At 15.3% G+C, this 19,514-nt stretch overlaps 4 protein-coding genes across 4 annotated transcripts, besides 26 other annotated features; all 4 read right to left on the bottom strand. All coding sequences in view use genetic code 6, as the record gives it.

The window, feature by feature from the left end:
• Positions 1–71: 71 nt before the first annotated feature.
• On the bottom strand, positions 72–583 carry IMG5_186230 (hypothetical protein; the record flags this gene model as incomplete). The annotated part of the gene is made up of 2 exons (XM_004027233.1): positions 72–145; positions 421–583. 2 exons carry the CDS (start codon positions 581–583, stop codon positions 72–74), a joined length of 237 nt encoding a protein of 78 aa, XP_004027282.1.
• Positions 160–198: a microsatellite.
• A 3-nt stretch (positions 584–586) lies between the features above and the next one.
• On the bottom strand, positions 587–1,769 carry IMG5_186240 (protein kinase domain protein). The gene is made up of 4 exons (XM_004027234.1): positions 1,690–1,769; positions 1,429–1,642; positions 1,239–1,385; positions 587–1,186 (listed from the first exon to the last, which is right to left on the bottom strand). Exons 1-4 carry the CDS (start codon positions 1,735–1,737, stop codon positions 591–593), a joined length of 1,005 nt encoding a protein of 334 aa, XP_004027283.1. The 5' UTR covers positions 1,738–1,769; the 3' UTR covers positions 587–590.
• Positions 1,209–1,233: a microsatellite.
• Positions 1,644–1,674: a microsatellite.
• Positions 1,770–1,796: 27 nt separating the features above from the next.
• Positions 1,797–1,835: a microsatellite.
• A 383-nt stretch (positions 1,836–2,218) lies between these two features.
• Positions 2,219–2,257: a microsatellite.
• A 1,109-nt stretch (positions 2,258–3,366) lies between these two features.
• Positions 3,367–3,396: a microsatellite.
• An 87-nt stretch (positions 3,397–3,483) lies between these two features.
• Positions 3,484–3,560: a microsatellite.
• Positions 3,488–3,524: a microsatellite.
• Positions 3,491–3,531: a microsatellite.
• Positions 3,561–4,485: 925 nt separating the features above from the next.
• Positions 4,486–4,558: a microsatellite.
• Positions 4,499–4,562: a microsatellite.
• Positions 4,563–5,867: 1,305 nt separating this feature from the next.
• Positions 5,868–5,926: a microsatellite.
• A 62-nt stretch (positions 5,927–5,988) lies between these two features.
• On the bottom strand, positions 5,989–7,074 carry IMG5_186250 (hypothetical protein; the record flags this gene model as incomplete). The annotated part of the gene is made up of 3 exons (XM_004027235.1): positions 5,989–6,068; positions 6,494–6,759; positions 6,806–7,074. The coding sequence occupies 3 exons, from the start codon at positions 7,072–7,074 to the stop codon at positions 5,989–5,991; spliced, it is 615 nt and encodes a 204-aa protein (XP_004027284.1).
• Positions 7,075–8,609: 1,535 nt separating this feature from the next.
• Positions 8,610–8,730: a microsatellite.
• Positions 8,731–9,789: 1,059 nt separating this feature from the next.
• Positions 9,790–9,947: a microsatellite.
• Positions 9,948–10,309: 362 nt separating this feature from the next.
• Positions 10,310–10,348: a microsatellite.
• Positions 10,314–10,360: a microsatellite.
• Positions 10,317–10,360: a microsatellite.
• A 1,353-nt stretch (positions 10,361–11,713) lies between these two features.
• Positions 11,714–11,800: a microsatellite.
• A 409-nt stretch (positions 11,801–12,209) lies between these two features.
• Positions 12,210–12,248: a microsatellite.
• Positions 12,249–15,110: 2,862 nt separating this feature from the next.
• Positions 15,111–15,143: a microsatellite.
• Positions 15,142–15,194: a microsatellite.
• Positions 15,145–15,193: a microsatellite.
• A 509-nt stretch (positions 15,195–15,703) lies between the features above and the next one.
• Positions 15,704–15,748: a microsatellite.
• Positions 15,749–16,228: 480 nt separating this feature from the next.
• On the bottom strand, positions 16,229–18,863 carry IMG5_186260 (hypothetical protein; the record flags this gene model as incomplete). The annotated part of the gene is made up of 3 exons (XM_004027236.1): positions 16,229–18,013; positions 18,055–18,202; positions 18,280–18,863. The coding sequence occupies 3 exons, from the start codon at positions 18,861–18,863 to the stop codon at positions 16,229–16,231; spliced, it is 2,517 nt and encodes an 838-aa protein (XP_004027285.1).
• Positions 16,830–16,869: a microsatellite.
• Positions 18,211–18,264: a microsatellite.
• Positions 18,757–18,828: a microsatellite.
• Positions 18,864–19,514: the final 651 nt, after the last annotated feature.

The following is a 19,514-nucleotide window of genomic DNA, read 5'->3' on the forward strand; positions in this document are numbered from 1 at the left end:
ATTATAAAGAGTTTTTTTTAATAATTTTTTTTATAAAGAACAAAATAAATATAATAAAAGAATAATATTTCTCATTTTTTAAATGCAGAATTATTACTTATTATAGTGTTACCATTTGCACTAAACTTACTTTTATTATCTGTTACTAAAATAAATAAAATATAATAATATATATATATATATATATATATATAATATTTTAATAAAATAAACCATAAGTATTTGCTTATTTAGTTTAAGGAGTAAGGCTACCATGTTTTTAAGAAATAGGACTATTTTTTTTACTAATATTAATTTTAGGCGTATTAAAACCTGATTAGACCTAGGTATTAAGTGAAATATTAGCATATTTTTTAGTTCCAACAATATTTTTATTTTGAATTTTAGTAGAATTTTATTAATCAACGTTATTATTATTACTCTAGATATTAACTTCAGGTTCCTAATTCTAATTACTTTTATTTTCTTCTTTTTTGATATCTTCTAATAATTTAGCAGCCATATTTTCTTCGCAAACAAAAGGGTGATGAAACAAATCTGAAGTACTAATTCTCAAGGCAGGATCTACTTCCAGAGTTCTCATAATCACATCAATACATTCTTTTGAGAGTATTTTTTTTAATTTATTTTGGGATTTCGAATTTACCTTCTAAAATTTTATCCATAACCTAAATATTTGAATTCGCATTAAAGGGGAAATCACCAACTAACATTACATATAAAATAACTCCCATAGACCATACATCAATTGCCGAAGTTAATTATTTGATTTTTGCCGCAACCACTTCAGGAGACATATATTTGAGACTTCCACTATCTATATTATCCACATCGAATTTAGATGCAACTCCAGCAATTCCGAAATCTACGATTTTTATTTAATCCTAATCTGGTTTTGTTAATAGAACATTTTCTAGTTTTAAATCACGATGTATTAAGTTATTTTTATGACAATAATTCATCGCTTCAACTATTTATTTGAAATATATTCGGGCTTCTTATTCCTCGAAATTGTTTTTAGCTTCTACACGGTCAAGGAGTTCACCGCCTTCTAAATATTCCATTATAAATACAACTTACATGTTACTTAATGTGTAACAACTCTTTATTTTTACAATGTTTTTATGGTTTAAGGATTTCACAATTTCAGCTTCTCGAAATACCATATCGATATCATTTGCATTTCCTTTTCATTTATTTTTTGTTAGTTTTTTTTTTTTTTTTTTTTTTTTTATTACCTATTGCTGATGTTTTGATGATTTTTATTGCTACTTTTTCTTATGTTTATTTATGAATTCCTAATAAAACTTATCCGAAACCTCCTTCTCCTATTACTTTTATTAAATCATATTCTGAAAAAGTCGAATTTGCATCAAATTCTTCGCCTATTTAATTTTATTTTGAAAAAGATTTTTTTTTTTTTTTTACCATTAGAGGCATATAATACAGATTTATCTTTCAAATATTAAATATCGTCATTAAAAATTTCTACTCCTTCATTATTGAATAAGCGTAAACACTTAAAATTTTTCATTTCTGATTTTTAATCAAGAATTTAAGCAATACTTTATAAATTATAATTTTTTTGTATTTTCACATCACAAGGTTTCATTACTGGATCTCCATTTTTGTATATTTTTACCTTTTAATTTTTATTTTTTTTAATTGTTATTTATTCAGTTTATTTACAATTTTTTCTTTAATAGGTAATATTATATAATCGTCTTCGTAATCCATTTTTTTTCTATTTTTTTAAAAAAATATTTGGTTTTCTTAAATTTTAACAAAGAATGTTATTCTTTTATTTTTTCTTTTTTTATTTGTTTTATTTATTTAATTTATATTATATGTATTCTTTTTTTACTTTATTGAATTCTTTTACTGATTTTTTTTTATTTTTATGGCGATTAAAATATTAATCATAAATAGATTTTTTAATATAAAGTAATATGTAATAAATATTAAAATAAATAAATATAATATTAATTTATAATTGTTTGTAATTATTATTATATAAATAATGATGATATATGTAAATTTTTATAAAAACTCATGAATAAATACTTGATTTTGTTTTTATCGAATTCTTTTGTTTATAATATTTTATAAATAAATAAAAAAAAAAATTATTTTAAATTTTATTAAATTTAAATAATTTTGATAGTAGAAATTTATTAATAATTATATGTTTTTTTTTTTTATATTAAAAAAAAAAATAATTTAATATTTTAAGATTTATTTAAAATATTTAAATTTAATATTTTCTTATTTATTACTTATTTTTATATTTTTTAATAATATTAATATAAAATTATTTAAACAAAAATGAGTGATAAAAAATATATGATGGAATAAGAAACAAATATAGCATTTGCTAATTATATGATTTTATGTTCTAAAAAATGCGGTTTATATAATGATTTTAAATAAAAAAAATTAAATGAAAAAGAAAACAATTGCATAAGTATTTTTTTTTTTTATTTAAAATAAATGTAAAATTAAATTAACATTAATTTTTAAAAAATAAATACATACTATTTTCATTAATTTTTTTTTTTCAAAAAAAGTTGAATGTGCCCATACATTAATGTTAAATTTACAATTTTCTTATTTATCTTAAGATTAAGAAAAATGATAAATATTATATTAAAAATATAAAAAAATAAAAAAAAAAATATAAATAAAAAGTTATTTTTTTAAATATAATATATTTTTCATTTTATTATATCTAAGATGTCTTGTGAAAAATCTGAAATACTATTTAATTTTTAAAAACTGTATTCTTCCAATACTTAAATCATTTCTTAATTAAATAAAATTTTAATTTATATTATTTTATTATTTTCTTTTGATTTTATTAACAAATCCAAAATTAAAATTAAGCAAGAATATATAATATCATCATTACTATTAATAAATAATTCAAATAATATTTAAATGATATTTTATTCGATAAAATATTAATAAATTTAATCAAAATATTCATAAAACTTAATTAAGAATATAAAGATGTTACAATATTCAACAATATCCTTTAACAAAAAAATATTAAAAAATATAATAATTTATTTCAATTTTTTACATAGTATTTAGATATTTATAATTACTAAATTAAAATTTTTATTATATTGTATTTATTCATAATATATAACAAATTAATTGATTTTTCTTTGATGATATATGTAAAAAAATGCGCAATTTATTTAGATATTCCATTTTTTTTTTCTTAGTTAAATAATTTAAATATGTTTATTCACAAATTTTAAAAATATGTAAATCATAATTATTATCTAATATAAATTGTAAATAATCTTGCTTAATCAAAAAATTAATAATTTTTATACAAATATATTGAATAGATTATTTATTAATTTATAAAAATTAATTTAAAAAATTTAAGAATAAATCATTTTTAGATATATATAACATGAAATCATTATTATCTTATTCTTTAAAAATAAAGAAATATAAAATTATTTAAAAATAATTATATATATTAATATATTTATATATTTATATATATTATTATTTTTTTTTAATTACATATTAATTAATATATTGCTAAAACACATTATTTTGTTATATTTTTTTATTTATCAAATAATTTGTTCATATAATTTATTAATATACATAAACTTTTTTTTAGATTTTTTAATTCAATATTTTTTTACAATATACAAACATTAGTTAAAAGTAATACATATAATTCTTCAATATCTTTATTTTCAGTTTTTACATTTTATTTTAGTATATTATAATTAAATATATCATTTATTATACATTTTGAATTATATGTTAAATTATATGATATTTTCATAATTAATTCTTTTGTTTTTTATGTAGCTTCTATGTAATATGTATCAATAATTTTTAAAAAACTATTTTATATTAATTATGTTTATAAATGTTCGTTTTTTAATATTTCATAATAAAGAATTTCTAGTAGTTTACACTTCCATATTTTTTTTAAATATAATAAATTATTTTATATTTTAATAAAATTTACTATAACATCTTGTTTATTTTGATTATTTTAGATTATTAATATTATTTCTTCTATATTTATATCATATGTATCTTACTCTTATTTTTATTACTTCTTGCTCGTTATTTAATTATAAAAATACGTTATTATATTATATGTATTAAATTAATCTTCTTTCTATTATTCAATGTCCATTTTATCATTAATATAATTATTTTTTTATAAAATTTGTTCTTAAAAATTATTTTCGTAGTATTTACGGCATTGTTATAATATTTTCTATTTTAGTTTATTTCTTTTTGTATTTTAAAATTGTTCTTTTTTTTATTATTTAAGTAAATTTTTTAACTAATTGTTATCATCTATTTTACTTATATATTTATTATTTAAAAATTATTGTACCTTTATTAATCATTTTCAATTTTTAAAAACAATGTAATTATTAAAATTTGTTATAAAAATAGATAAAATTCTAAATTAAAAAGACACCAAAATTATTTTAATAAAATTAAAATATTTATTATATATATTTTTAAACTAATATTTTTAATTATTTATATATATATATTTTTATATAACACATTATTTTTTTATTAATTAACTTTAAATATAAAAGCTTCTAAATTTTTATATAATTTTTAATTAAAATCAATCTTACTATTCACAATATTTTAAATGATAAATTTTAAAATTATTAAAAAAAGGAATATTTCCATTATCAGACACCGACAAATTCCCAAAAGTGGGTTATTAATTATTAACGACTTCATTTTGCAAACTACAAAGAGTATTATTAATCTTATTTCTTTACATAGCTTCACTTTCATTGCTATTTTAATCTTCTTAAATTTAATTATCGTTGCCTCCTCCGAATTTATTAAAAATTCGACTAAGCAATTATTAATAGGACTCATCTTTAACTTTTTCTATATTTTTAATAGGAAAAGGATTAAGTATTTCCTGATGTCTTTTAGTATATTATCTTGTATTTTTTCTTATAGAATTTCTGTCTTCTTTATTAATTTCTTATGAAATACTATTTGTGAAATCTTCAATATCGTTTTGTAATTTTTATCCTTATATTTTTTTAATTAGATTATTAGCTACATTTCCTCCGAAAACTTTTATATTTCCTTTTCGGATTTTCCTTTCGAATTATCCACCACCTTATTATTATGAAATCGTTATAATGGAATTATTATTATTCTATTTTGAATTGAATTTCATTTTTTATTAATAAATTTGGAAACTATTATATTTTAGAATACATTCTATAATATCTGTAATTTTCGTACTTTCTCAAAACAACATCATAATTGCATTAGGGAAAAAAATTTGTATAATTTCTAAGGACATCGAAATTTTAAACTGAAAAAATGTTAGTTTTATTTTCAGAACCTATAATAAAATCCGAATAATTATTTCCATCTTTTTATTACCAATCAAAAAATTATGCAAGTTTATTTTTTAATGTTTCTTAGAGTAATTATTCATTTGAAATATTTTAAATAGAATGATTTATATTATTATGAATATTATTGTTATTATTATTATTACTTTTATATTATTCTGTTTTTTATGTATTTTATTTTATTCTTGAATTCATAGTAAAATATTACTTTGAATCTAATTTTGAATACAATGAATCCTATTTTCTTATTTTTTTTTATTAATATTGATTATTTTCAATTTCTATATTATTATCTGTATTTTATAATTACTATTTATTTTCTTCAAACAATGAATATGAAGTTTATTTAATATAATTAATATTATTATTTGTTTCTAATGTTTTCTTAGAAGAATTATTAGTTTAAATTGTATTTTAGGATTAAAAAGTATTTTATATTATAATCATATCTTATTAATTTTCTTTTTATTCTATTTTCTTTATTTTATCTTAATTATATTTTTTTATTTTATCTTCATCGTCATTTTTTTCTTCTTCATTAATATCTTATTCTGAAGAATCATAATCAAAAGAACTTTCTTCTATTAAATTTTCATCGTTCATATAATCTAAGAATCCATATAACTCTTCCAATATAACCGATAATTTTTCTTAAATAAGTTCTGCTTTTTCCTATAAAATATCTTTATTTGAAAGACTTTAGAATTTTTTATGAAATCTTCTTATATATTTTTATCTATTTTATTTAATCCATTTATTTTCTTTTTTCAAAAAAGAATATCTTTTAGGTGCGAAATGTATAAAAGGACAATCTAAACATAAATGCTTCAAATCTCCACAAGAGTAACATTTTAAACCTATTTACCTATAGTCTTATTCATTTAGAATCTTATTTTTAATCCAACAAAACTTCTCGTAATCTTCTGGATGATCTTTCAATAATTCTAAAAAACTCTATCTTTTTATTGACAATAAAGTAGTAAAATCTAATGATCTTATTGACATTTTTCTTAGACTTCCAGTAAAAAAAGATATCGAACCAAATGAATCTCCAGGTTTTAGTATTTGGATTTATTATGTATAGTATTATTTATCACTAAACTAGTCTATAAAGACTTCCACTTGACCTTTTTCAATAAAATAAATGCAAGAATCATCCCTTCCACATTCTACTGTTATTACTTCTTCGGGAGTTATTCTACTTTCCTTTATTAAAGGGACAGTTAGTCTAATGACACTTTCACTGAAATTATTTCGAAAGACTACAGAGTCTTTCAAAACTAAATTATTAGCTTCTAAGGCCAATAAATCTTTTAAATTATCACTTAATTATCCTATTATTTTTTCTTCTTATTCTGTATCTCTATATTTTTTTATTTTAGAGAAAAAAATTAGTATAAATTATATACCTATTTTTTTCTTCTCTCCAATAATATTATAAATATTCTCTAATTTCAAATTATAATTCTTTAGATACTTTCTTCAAATGCATATAATTACTAATTCTATAAATCATTTCCTTCAACTCTTTTTCCTATTTAAAAAGCAATTCAAAAATACTTCCTATTTAATTAACTGCATAAGCAAACACTCCGCAAGAAACTAACATAGTAATTATACACAATACATATTCTTTCGGGTTAGTGGGTAAAACATCACCGTATCCTACAGTAATCATAGTCACTGTGGAAAAATAATATGCTAGTAAATATTAAAAATACCATTGTTAATCTTAATAGTTTTATTTTATCAACCAAGATTATTTAGTTTCCCCTATAGCTATATAAATCCAAATACAAGAAAATATATGTGTTATAAACAATACTGTAGTAAGAAGTTTTATTAAAGAAACTAATTATTATTAAGTAGGTGTTAAATGAAAATATTCTTCTAGTTTTCTCATTATAAGTTTAACTCTTCCGTTTTTTAAAAATTATAAAAGCATCAGAATTCTCCATATACCATTCAATTATACTACAAAATAGTCTATAAGTACAGGAATATTAGATAATAAATCTGCTACTAAATGTTTTTTGATATAATGCTTGAAAATTAAATATCGGTCTTAAATTTATACACCTTTTTCGAAATATGTAGTGTTTAAACAGAGTAGATTGTCGATTAAAAAACTAGAATTCCCATATTGAACAGGTAATCGGATATGTATGTCCCCAATCCTTTTTAAAATGTCATTTATAAAGGAATCGCATAATAGAACATTAAAATGTATAAAAGTTAGATTATGTCCCAACCTATTAGGAAGGAATTTGAAGCGGAAAATAATGGAAATTTCATTAATATTTTAGAGAAAATAGATGTTTTTTCCTCATCTAGGACTGTATAACGATTTTTCGACGCTTTTTTTTAATCTTTATGAGAGTTTATACTACCTTTGATATTATTTTCGGCTAAAGATATGTCTCTTATGAGACTTTTATGTTATTTTGTTAGTTATTTTTAGCGATTATAGTATGTGTATTTGCGTAATTTTTATATAAAAAATTTAAGGCTGAGGAGCTTTAAAGCGTAACGTTGGTCGTCTATTTATTGAAGTTTAAATAATGCTTTGTCTACTTTTTATGTTAAAACTTAATCTCTTATGTCGCCGAAATAATTATTCCGTTATGTCTATTATTAATGAATATCCTCATGCATTTCTAATTTGGAAATTTAAATTATATATTGTTTAAATATGTTTTTTTATATATTGTATTATAATAATACCTTGATTTATATTTTTGCTATTTATATTATATTAACTTTATTTTTAATCTATTATATTAAATTATTAATCTTCTTTTTTGTTTTGTTTATTAAATATTAATGTTTATTTATGTATCAAATTTTATTTTATTATTTTTAATTTTTTATAATTTTTTACTTTAAATATTAGATTAATATTATATGTTTTCTAATTCTCCATTCTGCGTTTATTACATTTATATTATTTTAGAAGTTTTTATATTAGCTATGGAATTAGAGAAATATAAATTTTTTCTTTATAATATAATATAAAAAAAATATTAAATTTAAAATAAAAATAACTATTAAATATATTAATTTAAATGAATGAAATTGTGTAAATTATAAATTAACTATTTATTGAAATAATTATTATTTTAATATTAGAAAATAAATAATTTTATATAAATAAAAAAAAGCAATTATTATAAAAAACAAAGATGAAATATTGTTTTATTAAAATAAAAACTAATATATATATATATATATATATATATATATATATATATATATATATATATATAGATATATATATATATATATATATATATATATATATATATATATAGATATATAGATATATAGATATATAGATACTTGTATAAAAATTAAAATTTTAATTTAAAATATTAATGGATTAAAGTTTAATTATAAATATTATATTAATTTTTATAATTTAAATTTATTATGTTTTTTTTAAAATTAATATTGCTTTGATTTACATATTTTTTTAAGAATAAATTAATTTTTATTTTAATACTATTAAAAATTTAAAATAATTGAAAATATAAAATCTTTATATATTATATAGTTATTTAATTTTATGTTTTTATAATATATATTAATTAATTACAAATATTTTTTATCTTTAAATCAATAAAATATTTATTTTTATATAAAATATAATATACATAATTTGTAAATTTATTTGATATTAAATATTATATTGTAATACATTTTTAATATTTAATTTGACATTTTTTTCTTAATTATTATTCTTATAAAAGAAATTTAATATAAATTCTATAGTTTATAACTTTGTATTAGATTATTTTAAATTATAATAATTTTTTGAAATTTAAATTAATAATTTTTATATATAGATAAATAAAAAAAAAAAAAAACACGATTCAAATTTAAAAACTATAAAAAATATTTTATTTAGATAAAATGTTTTAATTTAAAAATAATTATAAAAATTATAATCAATAAAATTAATAATAAATATAAAGTTGATACATCTTACTAAAATTAAAAAAATATATAATAATAATATAAAATTTAAATGTAATTTAATAATAATTAATCTAGCTAATCTCAAGCTATTTAGTAAGAAAAAATAATTGATAATCTATAGAATCAAAACTATAACCTATAATATTAAGTAATTTGAAAAAATGAAAAAAAAAAAAAAAAATATAAAAAAATATATAAATTTTTATACAAAATGTTAATATTAAATGGTAATAATTTTATATTTAAATATAAAGTTTAGAACAAAAGAATATTAATGGAATAAAGAAAGAGCAATATTATAATAAAAAATCGAATTATTGTTACTATAGATAAATGAAAGCAAAGCAAGAAATGAAAATTTATAAAAAATGAATGAGACTTTTATGAAAACTTTAAATGATTATACATCAGATCCTAATAATTTTTAAGTAAATAATAATATACTTAATTAATATTTTACAATAAAATATAATAATATATAGAAAAAAAACATCTTATTATAATTATTTTTAAGTAAATAATATACTTAATTAATATTTTTAATATAAAATAAATTAATATATATATAAAAAATAAAAAAAATTATTACTTAATTTTACATATTCCTTAGATTTTTTATTTTATAAAAAGAATAAAGCAATGAGAGATTTACAAAAAATGCTAGAAAATAAAAGTTTTTCTGATTAAGATTCTGAATTTAAATTATAAAAATACCTTTTAATGATTTCAGAATTATAAAATCAAGTATAAATAAGAAAATTATTTTTAGATTTATTATTTTTTTTATTTTTAATAGAATGATGAATATAAATTATTAATATAAAATATGCAAAAAGATTAATATTAAGCAAATTAAGAAAAATTAAATGTTTAATAAAATTTATAAAATTAAATAAATAAATTATAAGAATAGATATTATAACACAAAGAAGAGTAAATAATAATAAAAAAAAATATTAAAAAAATAAAAATAAAGATAATTAAAATAAAGCTAGTAAAATTTTACTAATGAATTTTCCGAAAAAAAAAAAATTCTCAAAATCATTAGTATTAATATTATATAAAAAAAATAAATGACTTAGAATAGGTGAATACCTATTTGCATTCTTTTGATGATACAAATAATAATAAAACTTAGTAAAAAAGGAATTAAAGTACAAACAATACACCTTTAGCTTATTAAGATGTAAAAAAAAAAAAAAAATAAGAATTAAAAAATATAATTATACTAAATATAAAAAAATAGCTTTTTGATGTAGAATTATAAATGAGTTTAGTTGATGTAAAAGCATAGCTTAAAAAAAATGATATTTCAATGAATAATACTACGGCTAATAAAAACTTAAATACTACAAGCAATTTAAATAATAATACGACAAATTTATAAGAAACGAGTGAAAACGAGATTAGTTAAATAAACTAAAATAGCAAAAATAAAGAGAAATATGAAGCAGGAATCATTATTTAAAAAAAAAATTAATAAAATTTGTTTTCTACTTAAAAAAAAAGCCAAATAATAAAAAACTAGAATGAATTAAAAGTCCATATGTAAAATTCTGGTTAATTTAAAGAATCTAAAATTAGCAATAATAATTATAATAATACTAATTCAGACAAATCATTGATTAATAATTTTTTTTAAGAAAATTTATAAGATAAACAGATACTAGAGGAGAAGATAAAAAATTTAGAAAAGGAAATACAAAATTATATAAAAATAAATAATAAAAAAAACTTGAATTAAATCCCTATAAATTATGTGGTTAAATTAGTAATGAAAGAATTGGAAGAAAAATAAATAAATTTGCCTATTCTTTAATCATCATTTGATAAAAAGGATTAAATTCTTAGTTAATAAGTTTAAAATATTATCAATAGAATAAATTAAAATACTTTTCCTTTATAATAAAGTTGTTATGATCTTACTAATAACTAAGAATAATGTATTTCTTTTTTTTATTTGTTATCATTATTTTTTTTTATTTTTTTAGAAAGTCTATAATAATATGAAAATGCTTTAAAAGAATTTACTATTACAAGATAATATGTGTCCTAAAATAATAGTGCAAGAAATAATTAAAATTTTAATAATAATGAAAACTCAGTGGCTTAGCTTAAATAAAAAATAGGATTGTTTAAAAATAATGAGATTTTTATGAAACACTTAAATAAATCTGGAAGCGCTTTAATTTAAAGCCAATTAGCAAATTCTTATTATAATAAACAAAATAGCTGGAATTAATTTATTTCTGGTAAAAAAGCTATTTTGTTTAAATGAGTTTTTTATTTTTATTTTATTTTATTTTTTTAATATAAAAGTTATATTATTTATAATTTATTTATTTTTTATTTGATAAAATATAATTTATTGATTTTTATTTCCATTATTTTTTAATTATAAAAATATATATTTTTTATATTTATTTATGTTTTTGCTTTTTATATTAAGCTAAATTAAGATAATGTTTTAATAATAAAAATAACTTATCTATAAAAATATATTTCTTAATAATTTTTTATTTATTTATACTTTTGTTTATAATATATATTAATCCATTTTTTATTTTAAACTTTAAATTTAATAAAAAATATATGATTTAAAATAAGATGTATTATATTTTTATAAAATAAATACTTTTAATGTAAAATTAATAATCATTTAACTATTCTACTTTATTTTTTGTTTTAAAAAATATTGTTTATATAGAAAAAAAGTTAATATAATAATATTCTTATAATGTTATTTTTAAGTTTTTTTTTAAATAATTTTTTTTTATTTTTTGAAATTTTTATACTTATCTGTGATTATAATAACTGTATAATTAAATAATAATGATATATAAATGTTTTTTATTATTATATAAATTATTTTATACATATAAATAAACTAGCTTTAGCTTAAAAGTTTTGATATTCAATTTATTATAATTAAAAAAAATAGATTTTTTTTTATTCTTTTCTTAAATAATAATATGTAAAATAATATGTAATATGAATACATAGTATTATAAAATCTAATATAAAAAATTATGTATTAATTTTTATTAGTCTTAGAATTAAATTAAAATTAAAGTATGATGTAATATTTTATTTTTAACATATTAATTTATTAGCATAATTATTAAAAAATATTAATTTATTTTTAAAGTATTAGAAATATTATATATTTATTTTAATATTTCAAATATATAAGTAGATTTATTTTCTAAATAATAAATTATATAATGACTTATTTTATAAATTAAAGAATTATTTATAAAAATGAATGTTAATGCTTTCTTTAGAAAAATTTTATATTTAATAAATTTCTAATAAAAAAAAATTAAATCAATTTAAATTATTTGATATATTTATTGATCAAATTTTTATTCAAATTATTTTTATTTATTATAAAAAAATTTTATGAAATAGAAAAAATTTTTGTATATTTTTAGCTTTGTAATTGCATTATTTTTATTTCATATAAATTTTTAAGAAAAAATAAATAAAAGTTTTTATATAATTCTCAAGCTTTTTAATTTTTTAACTTACACAAAAATAATTTTTTGTTGAAATAGAAAATTAATATTTATATATATCTATTAGTTTTTTAACTAAAAATATTTTAATAAATTCTTGTCTAATGAACTTTTAAACTTTTATATTAATTTACTTTTAAAATTTTATTTTTTATACAAATTTTTAAAAAATGATTTGCATGTATTTTTAGCATGGTAATATATTAATTAAAAGCTTAAATTTAATAAAATAAAAATTAATTCTAAAATCAAAAAATTAAAGTAAATAAAAATAAAACAAAAACATAACATCAAAAAAAACAATGAAATAAGCTTAAGTAGTTATCAGAGAAAAAGCCCCTTTTACTATTATAAAAAACTATCCACGTAAAAGAAGATAATTTTTTCAAATATAAAAAAGAAAGATTAATAAAACTAAAATAAAAATATATATATGATGAGATAAAGATTTAACTCTGAACCTGTAAGAATGAGATCGTTAATAATTTTAAAAAGAAAAATTAGTTAATTTTAAGATTGTTTATTAAGAAAATATAGTTCTTGTAATTTGGGTCATTAAGCAAATAAATTTGAAGTCTAAAAGACTTATTAAAATTAAATGTTAAATAATTAAAATATTTAAATTAATTTAATAAATAATAATTATAAATAAAAAAATAATGATTATGGCTATAAATAATAATAATAATTTTATGATGAAAACAATTATTATTTGTAAAATAATGATAATAATATTTATTATAATAATGAATTCTAAATAGATTAGTAAAACAATTAATAATAGTTTTCTGATCACTCTAATTAAATTGATAAAGATGAAATTTATAAATTATAATAATATTAATAAAATGATTTATATCTTAATAACTTCTATAGATAAGATAGAGATATGTTTTATGACTAATACTGATTATAATTAAAAAATTAACTAAATAATAATTACTATTTTAAGAACAATTTTATATATAATATTTATTTTACTATTATATAGTTTAATTTAATTTTTATGTTTTTTATATTATATTCTTATATATTTTTATCATAACTTTAATTATTAATATAATTTTAAATTAATATTAATATTATGTATATAAACTAAAAGAATATTACATAAATAAGTAACTTAATTAAATATATTAATGATATTATTAAGCTTTTATTAAATAATAAATCAAATTAATTTTCATAAACTTAAAATATATTTTATTAAGTTATTTAAAAAATAAAAATATATTATTTATGTTTTTTTATTATATAATAAAAAAATAAATGAAATATATTAAAATATTATTATTTTAATTTTTACATATTTATATTTAAGAAATTCATTATAATTTATTTAAGGAAACATTATTAATAAATTTAAATAAATATATATAAATCTTATTTTTTTAAAATAATAAATACATAATTAATTAAATATTATTAAATAAAAATTAAATTTAATATAAATAATAAAATAATATTAAAAGTCTATATTAATAATATCTATATATATTTTAGATTATAAAAGTTGATAGTTCATATAATTAGTTTATTGCATCTTTATGTTATAATTTTATTACTTGCAATAATTTTATAGTTTTTAAAAAAGATTTTCTTTATGATTTAGGTAAATAAAAAGATTACTAGTATTTTATCTTTAAACATAAATAATTATGAAACGATAATAAATAGTCCTAGATTATATTTTAAGAAATAATAATATCTTTGTATATATGATTTTTTTATTTTTTATAAAGTAAAATAAGAATCATATAGAATTTTTTTTATGAGATCTAAAATAAAAAATTCTACTTATAAAGTTAATAATCAATTAAGATTTGCAAGAAAGACTTTCAAAAGGATATTTATTATTTTAATCTTATCAAAAATTTATAATGTTATTATCAATACTAAAAGAAAATTTTTATAAATATATATATTATTCTTTACCTAATTAATTTTTTTTAAATATAGCAAAAGATTAATCAATATAAATAAAAACTTATTAATTAATTATTTTAAAATAAGAATTTTTTAATTTTATATATATAATAAGATTAATCAAAAATATTTATTATATAAAAATATTAATACGTAAATAAATAAATATATTTTTTATTTCAAATAAAATAAAAAATTGAATGGTAAATTATATAAATAAAAAATAATTAATTTAAAAATATTTATTTTCATATAATTTTATATAAATAGATTGTTAATATCATTTTAATATATAATAAAAAAATTATAATAATAGAAAAATTATTTATATATATATATATATTTCTAAATTTATATATATATATATATAATATAATTAAATTTTCATTTATAATTTTAAGAAACTATTTTTAATTTTTTATATATGATTATATATTTTTAGGATATTTTATATTTAATTATTAATAATACTAATTTCTTGTTTTAAATCTTTTTTCGTTTATTACAATCTATATGCTAATACAAATAAATCATATTTAAATAATTAATTTTTCTTTAGTTACCAATTTATATAAATAATATTTATATATATTAAAATTTATTTTAATTATATTAAATTACAATTAACTTTAAAAATTTACTATAAAATTATCATAAGTTTTTTCTTTTGATTATATATTTTAAATAACTTAAATTCTTTTATTTAAATTTAATTTATATATATTATTTTTATAAATTACATATAGTTTATTGAAATTTAAAAAGTGAATCATATTTTTAAGTTAAAAAAATAAAACCATCATAATTTTAAAATTAATGTCATTTAAATTTATATTTAATTTATCTAATATAATTTTAATAATTTTATTTAAAAAAAATAAATTTATATTTATATATAACATAAATATTTTTATTTAAATAAAATATTTAAAAAAATAATTATATTATTAAAAATATTAGTAATTTATTAATTTTTCTATTATAATATTTATTTTAAAAAAAGTTATCTTATAAAATTAAAACATTATATCATTTTTTTATTTTAAAAATATATAATGTGTTTTTGTTTAAATTTAAAAATTATTAACAACATATTATTACTAAAATACTCATTAAATATTAAATTATAAAAAAGTTAATAAATTAATAAAAAATTATAACTATTTTTTAAAAATAAATAAATATTCTTTTATTATAAATTAGACATCAAAATAAAATAAAAATAATATTTAAATTGCTTTTTCTTGTTTAATTTTTTATTTATTTAAATTTTAAATTAAAAAAAAAATATATAATTAATTTATTACTAATATTTTAAACAAAATATTATTTACTTTTTATAAAAAAATAAAATAAATATAATATAATTTAATATAATATATAAATAAAAATTAAGCTTTTATTTTAATATCAATCATCTTTTACATCAAAGAAAACTTCTTTACTAAATTTTTTATGTTTACTATCATATTTCTAGGATAAGTAATTAAGTTCGGAAATATTTTTAATATAATTCCCTTTAGTCTAAAATTCCTCATCAGTAACATCTATATCATTTTGATTTTAAAAACTTACATTTCTTATAATTTGATTAGTGTTTCTTTAAGTAATTGTTTCATTTTTTTAATTAACTTTTTTAACATCAAAAAATGAGTTTCTTATGGATTTATTTTCATCATAAAAAATACTATTATTCCCTTTTTTAATAAATAAAATTTATTTATTATTTTAAATTGAAGTTTATGGTGATTAATTTGAAGTTCTTTTAGAAAGAATAACATCATCAAAAGGTAATGTTTCATAGTTTTTTCCTAAATTATTTTTATTTTCAATATTTTAATATTGTGAATATCGTTTCCGAATAGAATCCGATAAATTGAAAATTTATAGAAGTTATTCACCTAATCCTTTTATTAATCTCATATTAATCCTATTGATTATTTTTTAAAATGTATATAAATAAAATAATTTTATATTTTACTCTCTTTTAATTCCTATAGTATTTTCATTTTATAAATTATAATAAGAATTATATAATTTTTTATAAGAATCTAAAGTATCGAATTCTACTTTTTAAGTTATTAATCCATTTATATTTGCTGTAATACTTCTTTTTAGAGGTTAACTGGTTTCTAAAGCAGATTTATTTTATTATTATATTTCTTTACTTTAATTAACTTTACTTGTTAGTATTTATTATATGTTTTTTAAATCCATTTTATCAATATCAAATTTTTATTTGAATTTAATCTTAGGCTTTTCATTAAAATTAAATATTTTCTATTAATCTTTGTCCAAAAGAATATTTTTTATTTTATCTATTTATTGAATTTTATCTAAAATATTTATTATATCTAAATCTTAATGCATAAGTTAAGATGCTTTTTATATATATTAATTTTGTTTAGAATAAAATAACAAATTGAATGTTAAATTAGATAAATAATATGATATTCCTAATTATATTTTATCTTTTTTCATTAAAATTTTATTAAATTAGGCTATTAAGTATTCTTTTTTACTTTTTTATTAGATTTATTAAAATTCAGTTAAACTTTGTTTATTTTCTAACTCTTTTTACATATATTATTAAAATATAGGATCTTTTCTAGTTATCTTATAAACTACTTTCCTAACTTTATTTTTCACTTTTTAATAATCTAGGTTCATGTGTTAATTTTTTTTCTCATTTTTTTGTTTATTTAAGTCTTCAAAAATATACAATTTATTAGCTAAATCCATAGTAAAATTAGTATTATTATATCTAGTCATAAAAATTCCAAAAACAATAAAAATTATTTAAACAAAACCACCTAATTCACTCATTAATTAACTCAATTTTTTATATTATCTTGATATTTTGGTAACATAAGGGCTTTTTCTAAATGTTGCAACAACATATTTCCCGTCTTTCCTTTCCAATTCTATAGTCTCATGTTAATCGTTATTTTCTTAAATGAGAAAATTTCGCTATTAAATATCGACAAAAGGAAGAAGAGATTCATCGTTTTCAACAACTATATCTTGAAAATAAATATCAGATAATTTAGTCATTTTTTAAGGAATAAATGTATAATAGAGTTTATCATTCAAAAATTCGGTGTAATAATTTTAAGGTTAATCTACATTTAAAACATAATTATTATGGAAAATAGATAATCCGAAATTGCCTTTAGATTTTAATTTACTTTAAACCTTTTTAATTATATAAATTTATTATTTTTTTTAATTTTTACAAGATCATTTGGAGCACAAATAGGATTCCATTTACGATTATTAGAAGCATTTGGACTAGTTGAATTTTTACACTCAGAAACAACAATTTAAATAAAATTAAATATTGTAGAAGCAAACATACCTTATATATAAATATCATTATCCATACTATAATAATATATATATATATATATATATATATATATATATATATATTTATATATTTATATTTATTGTTTTTATACGATGGACATAAATAATCTTTTCCTAAATTATTATATTCTTCAACAAAATCTTTTTCTTTACTTATTTTTTACCAATGAGCTTCTGTACATTACTCTAATTATAATTCTATTTTATCTCTTTTGTATATATCTTTTTCTCTTACATAATTGCCTAATAGCATTGTAATATTAAAATACGGCCTTTCAATAAAGTTTCTATCATCTTAATATATATTTAATGCTATCATAAATCTTTATGAATTCATATATGATTTTGGAGGATTAGGATCATATACTTGTTTGTAGATACATATACATACTATCTTTGTATAAATTTATCTATTGAAGAAGAAAAAAATATTCCTATAAATATTATACAAAATATAGAAACCAAACCTCCAATACTTGTTTTATAGAAAAAGGAATTATTCATATGAAGACCTATTGGACTTCTAAATAAGTCTAGTTCTTTTAATATTTAAGATAGAAATTAAGACAATTTTTTTATATATTTTAAGAGTTTATTATTTTGTTGTTAATTTATTAAATTTAATATTTTTTTATTTATTAATTATACCGTTATAATCTATTTTAAAATATTTCATATATTAAAAATATAATGTCAAAAAAAAAATATAATTTATATTTTTATAAATATTAAATATATAAAAAATTTAGTTTTAAATATACTTATATAATATAAAAATATATAACTTTTTAATTATTTTTCTTTTTATTATATGTATTTTTTACTTTACTTATTTTAATAATTTATTTAGTTTAACTATTAATATTATTTTTTTAAAATAGCAAGAGATTAAAACGAATAAATATAAATATATACAAATAAAATCATTATTTTTATTATTTAATGAATATATTCCTTAATTTTTCTTCGAACTTTTTACTTTGTTCCTCCCCCTTAATTCTATACTAAATATTTTACTTTTACTTGACAATAAATCCTTAAGTTTTTTTATTCAATTTAGCCACATAAATGCATTATTTATTGAATATTTTAGCCGGTTTTAGACTTAGAATTTAATTTTTAAAACTCACAACAACACTAAGCATTGAAAAAATAACAATATCAGAAATAACTTACGAAATATTATTTTTACTAGTAACAATTGCCAAATTATCAATAATAAAAATTATCATTTCCTTTTATTTTTTCGTGTTTTCAATAACTGCATATATAGAAGCTTTTTCATACAAAAGAAGATTAAAGACCGTAAAGTAGTGAATTTTTTATT

The sequence above is a fragment of the Ichthyophthirius multifiliis genome (genome assembly GCF_000220395.1).
Source record: "Ichthyophthirius multifiliis unplaced genomic scaffold scaff_1120509251346, whole genome shotgun sequence".
In the NCBI taxonomy this organism is placed as follows: Eukaryota; Ciliophora; class Oligohymenophorea; order Hymenostomatida; genus Ichthyophthirius; species Ichthyophthirius multifiliis.